Source organism: Argiope bruennichi, chromosome 5 (genome assembly GCF_947563725.1).
Source record: "Argiope bruennichi chromosome 5, qqArgBrue1.1, whole genome shotgun sequence".
Classification (NCBI taxonomy): domain Eukaryota; kingdom Metazoa; phylum Arthropoda; class Arachnida; order Araneae; family Araneidae; genus Argiope; species Argiope bruennichi.
Window position 1 is genome coordinate 113740932 of NC_079155.1, and position 16342 is coordinate 113757273.

The 16342-nt window shown below is 31.0% G+C and overlaps 1 protein-coding gene across 1 annotated transcript in view; it reads left to right on the plus strand.

Moving 5' to 3' along the window:
• The window catches only part of LOC129968959 (SEC14-like protein 3), a 46748-nt gene extending 34093 nt beyond the window's left edge, over window positions 1-12655 (plus strand). The window contains exons 10-13 of the mRNA XM_056083336.1: window positions 1746-1832; window positions 4129-4235; window positions 6318-6630; window positions 12424-12655. Coding sequence (XP_055939311.1) covers window positions 1746-1832; window positions 4129-4235; window positions 6318-6630; window positions 12424-12530 — 614 coding nt within the window. The 3' untranslated portion in view covers window positions 12531-12655. The remainder of the gene's footprint in view (window positions 1-1745; window positions 1833-4128; window positions 4236-6317; window positions 6631-12423) is intronic.
• The last annotated feature ends 3687 nt before the right edge of the window (window positions 12656-16342 follow it).

The window sequence follows — 16342 nt, forward strand, 5'->3', positions numbered from 1 at the left end:
AGTGCAGGGCTAACATAAAAGTTCGTCTTATAAACAAAATATCGTAATAGTTGGTCTTCATCTTTTAAACAATACGTCGTAATAATTTGTCTTCAACTCGCCACATCTTGGCGTCAACTGACAATAACTCTCGTTTTCTCCACCAGAGGCGCTGCTCAATGGTGGGAACTGAGGTCAGAGGCGCTGCTCGATGACGGGAAGTGAGATATCTGGCACCAAGATATTAATGCACATATAGGGTGTCCAACAAACTGTTTCCCTATTTTGAAACAATACATCAACAGAAATCGATAAAAGAAAGAAATCAGTTTATTTTGAATATCATAAAGATCACATAAAAGACTTCCGAATTTAATTATAAATACTGTAGACAGAACAATCTGTAGTCACAAATGGATCTCTGAAAAAATTACTTTTGAGTATGGAACGACCAGTCCTCTGACAGTTCCGCTCTGAGAATGTATAAGATTGGCGTATTAGAAGCTGGATGAAAAAAAAAAAAAATTGGTGGCTAATGCACCATAACATACCTCAGAGCTTTTGTTTTCTTGAGAAATACTTTAAGAATACAGTCATTGCTGTGAATTATTTCACATTCGTCAAAGGAAGCACGAATTGGCCTCCATATTCAATTGATTTTGCTCTTCTGTCATTACATTTAAAAACATTGTTTTCCAGAACAGTCCTGTAACATTAGACAAAATTGCTGATGTGTGAGGCATATGTACCTACTTCCGCTGGCACACTATGGAAGGTGATTCAGAACTTCACTTTGTACTGTTATCATAGCGTATAGACATAGCGTATACCTGACAACAATATTATAGCATTTTTTTCTACATCAAATTTTTGATAAAATAAACTTATTAGCCACACATGCATATTGGTTTCATTTGCCATCTATTTTTAAAATGCGGGAGCTCTTTATGGAATACTTAGCAGTAATAACAATACCCATTCTGGAATTTTCTTTAATATTTACTGTATCGTAATCAATATCACTCATTTCCCTTTTGCAGTGGGCTGATATAGCTTTATGAATTGAAGGGTTTGCTGTAAAAAGGATGTAGCTCCAACCTAGGGGGAAATATTTTTCACAGAGGTAGACAGACTATCTATTTGGTTGCAAGAAAGAGGTTGCTCCAACATTCCAACATGTGCCACCTCATCTGGAAAATATATTTTTGAGTGAAAATACTAACATAATATGTAGGAACAATCAATAAGATTGATCAAAAGGAAAATATTCACACAATTTCGAATTTAGAATTTTCAAACGTTTTTTTTACGATTTTCTGCAAACTTGAATAATTGGAGCTAGCTTCTTTTTATAGCAAATCTTTCAATTCCTTAAAATTATCAGTGTAAATTTTAAATAATATTTTTTATTAGCACTTTTAATAATAATTCATTTGATTTTTGCAGGAATTTGATCTGATATAATTTTATCGTAGCAAAACTGTTAAAGTAGATTCTGAATAAAAATGATTTAATATATTTTTATTATAAAGTGCTGATTCTTCATCCGAGGATTTAATGATCTGGAAGATTATAAACTGCTAACCTAGTATTTAACTAATTAAAACATTTCTGTCTTCAAGATAAATAGATTTCATAGATATTCATATACATGTTATCATTTCAATAACAATATTATATCATCTTTTTGGTTTTATATAATTTAATAACTTATCTATGAACTTAGACATACAGCTGTTTTGAAAATTATCTTCTTTTATTTTCAGCGCCATTTTATTTCTTTTGGGCATTTGCTGTATTCAAGCAAGTTCTCCCTGCCACCATCATACAAAAAATTCGAATTTATGGCAGAGGTAAAATAATTAAGCAGACTTCCGTATTTTTTTTTGTTGTTGTTGTCTCTCTATCTCGTTTTTCATTAAATGTTTTAGCATTTTAAGTGATCAATTTGTCGAGCATGCTGCATTTCGTTATACTTAGTCGAGCAGATTATACTTAGTCGAGCATTGATTCGCCAGGATCAGTGATTGCCAAAATCACTGATCACTCATTTACACTTAATGATTTCCTCAGCACTTTAAGCTTCAAATTTTTATAGACTTATACTAATTAAAATGTCTTACGACTTTCTGCTCATTTTGCTATGCATTTTACTAATTTTCATTCTATATTTTTATACATCCAATAATATCTCAGGAGTGGTAGCATTTAAAATTGAAGGCACGCACTTTAAAAATTTTTTTCATCATTGCTTAAATTTTAAGTTAAACTTTCATTGTAAGAATGCAAAATGACAAAAAATGTTAAAAGCATGCCGTATACTAGAAGCAACTTATTCTACTAATAATTAAGGTGTGAATCGTAAAGATATAAAACAAAAAAAAAATCTCGTGACTAAGCATATGATGCAGCAATATAAACGATATGGGTTTCATTCACAACAAATGAAAATATTACTGTTCTATTTAAAAATAGCCTAAAAACTTTATTAAATCTAAATTGCAGAACATTACAGCGATTAAACTGATATAATGGAAAATGTTAGTTTTTGATTTTTAAAATACGATGTAAAAATTATTTTTGTGCAGGAATATTTTTGGAATGTTTTATTTACAAAAAAAAAAAAAAAAAAAAAAAAACATCTTGCTTTATTTTTCAATTAGTTAAAATTCTAATTAAATTTTGTGAAAAAAAATCCCTCCAAGATACACATTTTTACCCTCCAAACGCGTATGAAAGTTAAATCTCTTGTCGAAGGTCTGACTAGCAGAACCTAAACACATAAACATACACATAACGTTTCATTATTAGCAAAGATTTATTGCTTTCTCCAATTTTAACTCATCATTATATTAGAAAAATCAACAGAATGGCAACTGTCTCGATTCGTTCAGAAACTTCTGACTAATATGATACTTTAATGTCATTGCAATTCATATAAAGAATTTCATTAAAGCCATTTTTAACCATTTTTTTTTTGTCATTAAAACCATACTTCTAGTTACGATTATTGCACTGAAAATTATTTGTGTAATATCTATTACGCTCTTGTAATGTTTTAAATTAACGTTAATTATTATAAAAATTGTAAAAGCTTTTAACAATTTTTGTACCCAAGAATTTAAGAGTCTGAGCTTTTTATTTTATATTAAAATGATTATATTTCCAAAATGAACAAGAGCAGTCTCGAATTTGACCGTCTATCTTGTATTCAAAAAGTGCTTCCACTGTTAAAGTTTGTCAAGTCTGTTACATATACAAGGAATTTATCTTTTCTTCATTATTTAACAAAATATCTAAAAACATATTAAAGATATTTAACAAATAATGAATAATTTACATCCAATTATTGAATAAATTACATTAAATGCCTATATTTACTGAAAGGAGCGCAATGATAAAACGTACAATCCTCTCATAATATCATACTGAATTATCAGTAATTATAGATAATATTTTCAAAGAAAGGAATCAAAATTAATTGTACCTTGGTGCAACAAAACCAATCCCAGCAATACGTGAGGAAATGAACATAAACTATAATATTTACTGCAAAAAAAATCAAGATGGTACATATCTTTTACTATTGAAGTGATAATGAATATTTTTCATATTTTTTTTACATTTTCCACTTAGAGATATTATATTACTGATAGGGCCGGAATAGCCTGGCAATTTGAACAACCCAAGGGATGCGCATCCCTTGGATTATGAGTTCGAACCCTGCCTTCCGAAGGCCCTCCGTGTATATGGTGGCTGGTGCACGTATAAATCTGTCGTAGCTGCAAATTCCTCCAAGTCGAGACAATTCTACTGGAGGTACTGGATCAGAGGTGATCATTCTCTGATTCAGGTCTAAATTACAATCTGTGGATGAAATGTATGAATACAGCCCCCCCCCCCCCGTGCAAAGGGTTGTGATGCTTGAGTAGCTAAGAACCTCTCTTGGCCCTAGATGGCACTACTGAAACAAAAGGCGCTAAAATTCGGTTTAAAATCGCTGACTTCGTCAACGGGCGTGTCTATAACAAGTAGCATAAGCAATAACAACATATTATTGACAGCAAAATTTTGAAATTGTATTTATTCGGTGCGTAGGTGGAATTTAATTACATAAAATAACGTTTTGTTTCATTTTATTATCATTAGATGGATGGAAAGAAGGTCTCCAAGAATTCATCAGTGCGGACGATCTACCTGCATTTCTCGGTGGGAAAAGAACAGACCCGAATGGAGACCCACAATGCAAAACATTCGTACGTTTCAAATTGTTTTCATTCTGGTTTTCAAACATTTTATTTTTCAAATACATTATTTTTACATATTACCTTATTCGAGTTAGAACTTCTTCACCAAAAAAAAAAAACTGTTTTTGAATATCAAAGAATTTCAGTAACTCTGAAATCGTTTATCCGAACGCAACAGATGAGAGGTAAATTTTTTTACTTAAAAAAGAATTTTAATAATTTATTTGTAAAGATTTATGGGGAAACCGATGGGGACACTTTCGAATTAAAAATTTTGTGAAGCATTTTTTTTTTTCGAACTTAATTTTTTGAAAAGCTAATTTATTTTAATCTCCAATTAAATGATGCATTATCCAATCAAAGTTTATCTGATTTAATCAAAATTTGTTTAATGATACAGTATTTGATCCGGACACTTTCGGATTTGCATATTTCTTCGAATTTCTTTAATAATACTGGACGAGCTGCTTTTGAATTTTCACCAAGTGCAAAATTTGTATGAGCAAATACTTTACACAAAAGTCCACCACGAAAGATGTAGGCAACGCATCATAAATTAAGGGGAAAAAATGATTTTGATTCATTTTTTTCATAGAAAATGTATCAGTGATATTCTACTTCCATCCTTGGTTTTGTTTGTCATACATATAAAGCAAAAAATCCAAAAGGTTTATAAAAAAAATTCAAAAGTCCTACCTTTTTTGCTTATAACATACTTAGTTTTCAAACAAATCATACAAAATAAGTGACAATATTCTTCGAATATATTGTATTGTTACGTAGGTACTCTAGTGTGGAACTCAATGACACACACAAGAAGTAGAGCTAAACCAATTTATTAACTCAACTCTAAACTGAGAACACAGTGACTGACAGATCTTCTGCTTTTATATTAGCAGGGAATGTTCCTGAATACTTTTCTGGAGACAGTAAGAAAAGTCCAGAACACTTATCTGGTAAACTGAAGAAATGTCCAGAATCTTCTGGAACATGAAATAAAGGCAAACATAAAATCAAGGAATTAAATATTTACACAGACTGTGAATCACATTGTCTCTATCGGGATTCGAACTTCAGATCTCTTGATTATGAGACCAGTGTTATGACCATTCAGCCATGGAGAGTCGACTGCCTCTTTTCAATGCGGCAATATTAAAATACAAATTCAATTAGGAAATTATATTCAAATTCGAATTAGGATATATGAATAAAAAAATACAAACCATAAAACTAAAGGCAATTTTTTTTCGGAACTAACCTATTAAGAAAATATTTTTTGAGCAAAAAACAAAATTTAAGAGGAAGATACATGGTAAAAAAGAAATTCCTGGTTTGAATCCATTCTTGAATGTGACCCTATATAATGTCTTCTGGCCAAATTCATCATTTCTTTCAATATTTTAACCTACGAATTTTCTTCAATCTTATCTCATTCTATTTTATATAATTAAGACGATTGAATATTTGTAGATGTGGTGGAATGAAGATCATTATGATACGTCCAATGGAAGCAAGAGAACGTATGTTTTCAGAAACATTTCTTTAATGATCACATTTCACAGAAAATAAACACAAACACGAAAGACAAGACATTGATGTGCGCACTTCTACAGAACAGCATCTCATCTCATTACAATCACAATCGCAATGCATTATGGGATGCGTACCTAATCAGGCATCGCCATCTATTATCCAAAAGAGAAGATAAAGTAATGCAACTGCTATGCAGTTAGGATATAAGAAACGAAACTACGCGAAACGTTTTCCTTCGTAATTTCAAAGGCAAATATATAGGACAACTTATACAAGATTTCCTGTTGAATACCTTTCAAATTCAGAAGATACTGATGGCACAGCGAGCTGACATTCTTGTCGTTCTATCTATTGCCTTTTACTAGAAACAACCATTTTAAATCTATTCCTTCGGTTTGCAAATATAGAATGAAAGTTATGTTTTTGATCATATGAAAATTGATCAAATCAAACTGGTATGACTTAAATACATACTTTGTAAAATAAAACTTATACAGTTTTGTGCGTTGTTCATTCTTTAAATGTGGTAATTATCATACTTTTAATGATTCCTTGCAGGTTAAATGGGGCGAACACATTCCCAAAAGCTGCTACATGCGCAGCGAAAGGAAACGATTGGCGTCGGTTTCAGATTCCGAAAAAATTGTCATAATGCCATTGTCTAAAGAGGAAATCAGTTTCGAAGTGAACGAAGAGAATTCGCAACTCGAGTGGGAGTTCGAAATAAAAACCAGGGATATTGATTTCTCGATGAACTTCAAAGGAAGTGCACTGGAGGAATCGCAACCGGTCGAACTTATTCCAAAACAAAGAATTGAGACCTCTTTCGAAACTGAAAAGGGAATCTTCAAATGTGAAAAAATAGGCACTTGTAAGTATACATTAAATTCTTTCTTTTCACTTCCACTGGTGCATATTGGGTTTTAATGCATTTAATATACTGATGTTTGTGTGTTTCAAGGTGATTCACAATCCATTCTCCCAATGGACAGTGTATATCACAAGTGACTCACTCTTCAATATCCATGTTTGAAAGGTCAAAAACTCTTAGAATTAAAAATGGCTGACGGATGCTATTAACGGAACTGCATCGATAAATAGTTTACTTTTTCTTAAAATTCAGCACAGTTACATATTAGTAACCAATCAGATTTCCATCCACTAGGTGGACTCATTTCCTCTTCTGTTTGTCATCTGGTTGATTGTTTACTCTCGTCAATCGCTGATTTTTACTCTCATTTAGTCAGTCGATTTATTTGTGATCGTTACAGATCAAATTAAATAGTTTCTAAAGATTCAAACACGTTTAATTTCACGTTTAGAATAAAGTGTTACAGAACGCCTGCAGCAGAGTGCGGCTCAAGCCAATAATAATCACATAACAGCCGTTGCCAAGAACATAATACGAATTGAACATTAAATTGGTTGCCAGATACAATGTCATACTTTAAATTATAATAATAAAAAGACAGAGACAACACAGGGCAAACAAAAATACACGAGAACAGAATTAATAAAATAAATACAATTATAATTAAAATTAAAATTACAAATACATCCAACAATGTGCGATTACTAACGAGGGAAAACAAGAACAGTTTATTATAAAAGCAGTATCCCAAGTAGCACAGTCTGTTGCACAATATTGTGCGATATTGTATGATACTAAACAATATTCTACAATATTAAACAATATTGTGAATATTGATCAATGTCATACAATATTTGTATGCTACTAGAGTAGAGGGAAACTTACCTTCCAATGACTCGACAAAAGGAGAGGGAAAAAAATCCTACTTCTCAGGAGCGGATTATTAAATAGGCAAAGTAGGCAATTATCTAAGAATCCCAACACGTCGATTTCTTCCCTCCTTTCTTGCGGTATTTTCCAAGTTACACAAGTTTGTGTTTTTGTTGGGAGAATTTCTGATAAATTAGCGTACATTTTTCTTTTCGGGTATGATAATAAATTTTAGTAATTTTAAAGTTTGTGCAGTTGAATTTATTCAAATAAAATCAAGTATTTCAACAAATAGAAGGATAACCCACTAACGGCGATAGATTGAAACAGGGAATCAACCTCTAACCGACGAAAATGTAGCGTTGTTAGGATTTTTCTAAACTGTTTTATGTGTTGTAATTATATCATATCTGTTTGTGACTGTAGCTCATTAGATCTTAAATATAATTTTATTTGGGAGAAACGCTAGAGGATTATAATATAATTTTTTTTGAAGAAGTCTTTATCCCGCTAGAAGGTTATCCTTTTCTTTGTTACGGAATTATTTAAACTTAGGAACATCCAGTTAATTATCATCTGTAAGTTTTATATTACGGTTATTTTATGTTTCTAAAAAATATTGTTTTAACATTTTTAGACGTTTGATTAATTAAATATTATTCAATTTTATTTTTTAAAATTGTTATTTTTTTTTTACAATTTTGTTTAAAATAATTTTAAAGAGCGTTTTTTTTTTTTTGTAATCCTCGATATACTGAAACCAACTCTTTTGAAAGCGATCTGCATTTAAGTATTTTGCTATTTTGTCAAAGTTTGCTACTTTAAGATATTTATATAAAGATTAAATTAAAATGGATTTAAATAAATATATGGTTTTAAAAATTGAGATAGGGAAAAGGGCCCATACGACTTGCATTGCCACAAGGCCCCTAGAAGGCTTACTCCAGCTCTCTAGTTCTTCGACAATATGCCACTTAGGCCAATAACACCCCTCCAGAACTAGCCTCAATTAATCAACAAATCTGAATGACTAGGTCGCTACGATTAGTAGTACAAATACTACGATAAATTACGAAATGAGCATCAACGATCGATGCACCAACTATTATCCCACATATCTCAACATTAATCGAAGATGATTTGCTGTAACGTTGCTATATTCTAAAAACAGCGAGAACCTGCTTAAACGTTCGAAAATTTCTCACCCACGTATGTGAGATGCCCCGCAGGTGATAAGCCCCATTATAAAAGAAAGCTTGAGTTTGTAAATGAAAAGTTGATGCTTTATTTGTTATGAAAACAAAGGGTGAAAATTAAGTCTATCCATCTATATATGTAAAAATTCTGGAAGATATTAAATAACACAACCACACTACTAACATTGGTTTAGAGCCATCGGATTGAAAGAAACGCAACGACTTCAATGTTTTACATAATTTCCTAATCTGATTTATTTTGGTAATATCAATATCACATTTGGCAAAAAGATGAAAACCGGACTTTGTAAAGTTAAATCGCATTCTAATTAAGAATACGCCACACATGAGCCGACAAATCTTCCTCTAACATTTCTCCATTATAGCAGCTGTGTTGGGGAGAATTTCTCCCCCCTCTTCCCATCATCAATAACATGTTTACATATAAATTGAATCTTTGACTCAATCAAACTTCAAAACAAGGCTTTATATATATCAGTATCCACACTAATCATGGCCCAATAGCTAATTTTTTTAACTATTTAGCATAAATTATCTATTGGGAAAAAATTTTTAAATAAGGCAAAAAAAATATTTTTTATTGTTTGAATCAATAAATGCACTACCAAAAAAATATCTATTTATATATATATATATATATATATATATATATATATATCGTCGATCCTTTTAGTAACATTAGTAAAATATTCTTGATACATGTTATTTTTTTTAAAAAGTTCTACTTAATTGCAATTAAAACTAAATTGTGCTTTGAATATGACTAGTTTAAACGGGCTAAGACCATTTTAATGGCCGCCTCGATTATGATCCGCCAGTCAGTGCATGATGTTTCTGCGATTCAACCATTGAATGGCCTAGAATAAAAAATTTAAAGCTTCATTAATCGACTAGTTCTGATAACGAAATGCAGTGAAACTCTTTGTTTGTTTGTTTAAAATTGTTGTGTCAAGATTATTTTACTATAACTAATAAAACCGAATGGCTGTATAAAAACTAAGACTTCATAATTCTTTCAACATGCATCTACTGATTCAAAACATCTCTCTCTCTCTCTCTCTCTCTCTCTCTCTCATATATATAATATAACGCGTACATTGACGCAAAATCAGGATAAATTTGTTAATCGCCGTTTGGAAACACTTCGACCTCGCCCGGGAACATCAACATGGGATTCGATAAGATTTCAAACGAACGCAATTCTTCCTTCGGTTTGAAAACTTTTTTAACAAAAAATTAACGGACAAAAAGCGGACACAATTTTTTTACGATGAGTTTAAATCGTGAAGAATCGATTTTAAAACGAAATCGTCGAAAAAGAGAAGACAGGTCGAATGAAAATGCTCCAGAATCGTTCATAAGAAGATTCAGTTGTAATGAACGAGATAAGGTTAAGCGTTTATGTGTGCGGAGCGAAGTTTCCAAACAACAGGAGCATAGTTGTGGGATTTAGAAATGCATAATACACGATTTTTTGAATAACAAATAATTTTGCTATTGTTATTTTTAAATATTTGTTCCAAATATCTGTTATTTCAATCATATTATTAATTAAAAATTATTACTTAATAAATATAAAATTTATCACTTGTAATTAATACTTAATTTACTACTTTAAGTTACGTGTGATTGAATTAATTTATCTATTTCAGCTTACTTCTTAAATTTGATTTTTTTTTCAAAACTATTTATTTAATTTCTTTATTGGAGTAAACCATTTTCAGAAAAATGTGAATTAAATATATATGTCATTTTTTTAAAATGGTGACTTTAGTTCTATATTCTACCAGTAGATGGCACCAGCAGTAAACAGAATATATGCAAAGTCAAGCCACGATTAAAAAGAATTTGTTTGGAATAGTGCATCATCAAATGCGAATATCGGAATGTCAAGGTTACTCTCATGAAGTGGAGCTGCGACTTCACACTTTCCAGTGAAGTCACGGCTCCGATAAATTTCAGTGATATGCAATTCAATGATACGATAATTCCAATAATCGGTCCGTTCACTTTCCATTCACAGATTTCTGTTCGAGAGCTTCCATTGGACAGATCGTATCGATTGTTACTTTCCAGTGAAGTCACCGCTCCGGTAAATTTCAGTGATATCGTATCGATTGTTACTTTCTCTCGTGATCCAAAACCTGTAATCGAAATATCACCAGTAAGATCGTATCAAGGATTTGAATCACACCCCTCTTTGAAAAGTATTGATCTCTGGTATTTGTTACTGGTTACGTAATAACCGCTCGTAAAATATTCGTCATCCCTAGAGGGATTTTGCCAGGACTGTTCTTTTTGACATTACTGGGAAAAAGAATTAAATTCCAGTGGCAAATACACGAAATGTTGTCATGATAAAAAAAAAATTGTTTTCGAACATCCACCGGAAATATTGAAAGACGCTGATCAATGATTCAATCGAAGGAAGAAACCATCGGAAGCATATGAGAGAATATAATTCTGCTTTAGCTTTTGCTTCCATTGGAGCTCAAATTAAACCTCCTCCTGGAACAGGGTCAAATTGCTATAAGATTTATGGTCAGATACACCACATGGTCTCTCCTTTATACAGTGGTCCTAACAAACTAGGTAATAATTAGGTATATGTGTTTGATACCATTGAAGCCACTGAAAAACGCATGGAGAAATGAAGGATGTTTGCTTTCATTTAAGTGAAACGTTGTGTTAACAAAGAACTTTGATGCAGATGATTTTCGGAAGAGTATTTTTTGCTTTACATTTTTTATTTCTTTCATTGTTTAATCATATTTTGGAATCAATTGAATCTGAATATATCTGTTGTTAGACTGAAGCGGTTTAGTAGATGGCGAGCGAGCGAAGCGAACTTGGATCACGAAGCGATCCGAAAGGAACTGTATTAACAGTTCCTGGGGGTTGTAGAGCATAAGCGAGCAGGGGTGGAGCCCCCTAGAATAAAATATAATATGATCTGAAACTATGAAATGCATCTGATAACGCTGGATATGACAAAAGTTTAAAAATTATCTAATGGGCCACGATAAAAGCCGATTACCTCATATATTATTATCATTTGGAATATTTACGTTTCCTTAGTTGGACCGAAATAATTGTGAGAACATTGGATTAGTATTTTACAGATGAAAAATAATTAATATCTTCGTATAATAATTTTTTAAATCCTCTCCAGATTATAGTATTATTTGTTAGCGAAAAAGTTGAAGGGGAAAAAAAAAACATTTTAGAAATTGCTTGTTTGTATTTGTTGTATTTATAAATGTTTAAAATCATTCATTATATTCAGATTATTTAAAGTATTTTATCCAGATCATATTACATGTGTTGATGTCTATGGCGCCAGAGCTTTCAACAAATGATTCTAAATGCAGTTGCGCCATTTTAAATATATTATGCGGTTCAACGGTTTTAATTATCTATGATCTAACACCTAAAATCTATTTTCTAACTCTCAAGAATCAAAGATATCATTAAACACAGAATGACATCCATTGACGAATGTGAAAACCTACACGAACAGAGATATTCACCGTTACATATGTTACAAGATGAATCTTGACTTTTTTTATATTAAAACAAATTATTTTTAATTCCTTAAAGATTCTATTTGTTTCATTCTATTGTTTCAATAGAAAATTATTTGTAATATTCGGCTTGAATAAATACATTGTATTATAATTAAATACATTTTTTTTTTTTTTTTCAGATACGATAGTTTTTGACAATTCTTACAGTTGGATTCACGCCAAAGAATTACATTACAGAGCTTCAGTGAAGAGTCCAAACACAAGCGAAAACAGTCAATGGATGTGACATTAGTATCATATTTTTAAAACATTAGGGTAGCCGTAAAATTCTTTGTTCAAATGCTATTACTCAAGATGAAATTGCTGATGGTGTGTTTTGTGTTTTTAAATAAATATTTTTTGTCACTGTAACCTATGCATGAGAGTTTATATTCGGTAATTAGCCGCCTCTGGCGATCAATAGGTTCGCCGGAAATATTGGTTGTGCTTGATTTCATATCTTACAAATAACTTGATGTCTCTAATCCTCTCTCTCTCTCTGTGTCCCTGTATTTGTTTAAGAATCAACTTATGTCATATTAATTTTGATAGTTTTATACTTATTCTATTCATTGTGTGCATTAATCATCCTATGATGTCATGGTTCTACTTAGATGTAACTAACCGATTTATCAAACTCCTACCATATCATATTCTTTCTTATTCCCCATTTCAAACCCCCGGGGAGGGGGGTCACCTCGCAATGAGGATGAGATGCTTCTGGTATGGTGATTGGATCTCGCCATCCTGGTGAGTACATAAATAGGTGGGCGATCTGGTTCCTCCCATCGATGATGGGACGTGCTTCCTTCGGGAAGGGTTGTACCGTGACCGGTGATGGTCCTTAGGACTCAACCACAGTTCCCACCAATGTTGCTGTTGCGGCGATCCGGTCATTCAGTATTATTTATCCGTGTGTCTTCGGGCGGATCGGAGAGTTAGTGATATGACTATTTGGCCATTTCAACTACGTAATTTTTAAACAATCTTTCCTCTTTTACTTTTATGGACGAAAATCAGTCGGCTAGATATTTGAATAAGCAATTAAAACAGACTCAATGGAAAACGATGAAGCAACAATGAAATTTTGCTATGCTGAAATTGGTACTAGTGTGTGTTCGTGTGTACCACAATACACGAAGTTATTAGAAAATATTGCATACAATCGCCCTAAAAATTCGAATTTCAGATTTTAACGAGTCTTCACATTTTACACCTCACCGTGTACTAAAAACACATTGATTTCATTTATTAGAGAATATGCGAGAAAGTTTAGGAGAGATCGCGTGTGTTTATAATAAAATAAACACACACAATCGTTTCTAAGTCGAAACATTTCGCACTATTGGACAAGAATTACTATCCAATAGTATGCTGAATAGTGCGTTTTGATATCAAACTTTTGGTGGCGAATATTTAACCTACCTGTAATATACACACTTCGACACTACACATTATTCTGGCAGAACAGACAGCGCAACAAAAGGGTTAAGTATTTGGTGTAATTTGCTTTGGTTTAATGGTTTCATCAGCATAATATTTTAAGCTTCAAACTTTGATAGTTATATACTATTTTAGAACTTTACAACATTCTTTTCATTGTAATACACATTCCGTTAATTTTCTACCATCTACCCTAAAGTTTGAACTTTCCTTTGAAATAGAAATGAATAAATTTTAATTAATACACAAACTTTTTTGCTGAAACCAACAAAAATGACAGCAAAAAAAAAAATAATTATTCAGCGTTGAAATCTTATGTGTACCTCAAAATATTTCGTTTATATTTATTCAATAAAAATTTCTACAATTTATCATAAAACTCAGCTTTCAATTTTAATTTGAAAAAAAGAAAATTAACTTGTAACTTGAAAGTAAGAGGTTGAGATGTACAACAAAACAGCTGTTATCTCCTGTTCAGATGCAGACTCCAGAGTAAATTCGCCAACATCAATACACAATTTAAAAAAAAACAATAAAAAGGACGTTTCAATCCATTTATAATTGCCTCAAAAAGATTTAAAAGATAAATAATTTATTTTGTTGTAGTCAATTAGTGTATTTCTGAAAAAATTATGAAATTAAAATTTTATACATTGCTTTGATCATTACTATAATCATTTGAATCATAGTAAAATATTCTTAACGGTTCAAATTTTAAAAAAATTATTAAATCTTCTGCGACCAAATCTAATGAACTATAAATTCATTATTTTAGAACAACCGACATTTTTTTTTATTTTAAACCAATCAACTTTGGAGTCTGTTTCAGGTGCTGATAGGTGTATTTTCTTCGAAGTCAATGGAGTAGTTTAAATCGCGCGTGTTTATAAAATAATGATACTTAAAAATCAAATGAGTTTTTGTCGCAAAAGTATAAAAATCTTTCTAAATTATAAAATGTTAGTGTTAAAATGTTAACTCAAAATTCTATTTTTCACTGGAATATTTATTCAAATTACATTAAATATAATTTACTTTCAAACTATATTTTTAACAGATGTCTCTCAGAAATTAACTGTTGGTCCCCCAATTTGAGTGGATATCCTATGTACATTTAACCATATATGGCTTAAATAACACAGAATTATTGAATTAATAATATAGATATTTTTTAAAGTTACAGGAACATTTTCCATGCATTTATTTTTTCCGGAAAATACCATGATTCGTGTTTATTTCTCACGGATATGTGTTGAAAATTACATTTTTCTAAGTTAATTCTCACTACAAACTTATCTTTTAACTGGAATTTTTGTCAGCAAGATAAACAACACATTCAAAAAGATGCTCAATTGTATTAAAATAGAACTATATTCTTTTTTCAAGTAGACATTTATCAAAATGAAAGCCATTCTTGCATGGTTATTCTCCATGAATCTAAATTCTTATACTTCTGGCAAAAATATAGCCTGAGAAGGAACTACTCCAAAGCTTTAAGAATGAATGTATATACTAAGTGCTGACAGTCATGTTTCAATTCTTTTGGCTGCTTTACCATAATTATTTTTCGCCGATTACTAAGCCATCTTAGCATTTTGTCTCCTTTTCTAATTTCGGCATACAAATTTTAACTTCAGGAATCAAAAAAAGGATAGTTACAATTTTTAGACCTTCAAGAAAATCAATTTTCCTAACACTGAAAATTTTCAAATAGCCTTTGCTGACATTTTATATATAATATTTTAAAATCTAATTTAAACTTAATTAATTTCCTAATTTTTAGCTCAATTTAACACATATTAACTTCATACTAAAACATTTATTTCCTGATCCCATTCCACTTTTTCTATTTAATTAATGCAACAGGAAACTGTAAAAATGCTTTTGTCAGCGGTTAACATGCTCCTAGTGAGGGGATAAAAAAATTCCTGACATAAACAAATGCTTTTAAAAGATCCATATAATTCTCTTATTTAAATTCGACAAGTATAGGAAATCCCTACCAAAACTTCACAATATATATTCATAGGGATAAAATTTTCAATAGCTTATCCTTATTTTCCCTCTGTGTTGATATATATATATATATATTCTATTAAAAATAGAATCTATAGAAAAATGTAAAAAAAAAAAAAAAAACGATAGTTTTAGTCAATGATGAGAAAAACTTCTGCACAACATTTAGCAAAAAATTTATGATTTAGATTTCAGTAATATAAATTTGACCTTTTCAGTACATAATATCAAATTGTTCCTCATTTCAGCTACTCATTCAGCAGTGGTTTCTTCTTCGGAACTTAATTTTCCAAAAATTCTCAAAAAGTTTTCCATTTACCAAAAATTTAAAGTATAATCCTCTCTTCTTGCTATCGAATTTTTGAATAAATACATATTAGATAGGGAAAAAAGTAGTTCAAAATACCATCCAGGCTTACAACTATCTAAAATTATTAACAAAGATGAAATTTCTTTCTAAATTTCATCATACAAGTAAAAAAATTTCAATTTACTGATAGATAATCTATTGAGATAAATGAAATCTTTCTTAAATCCAATTTATCTATAGAATTCGAAAGTCCTGAAAAATATTTTCAACTGTTATACAGCCCATTAAAG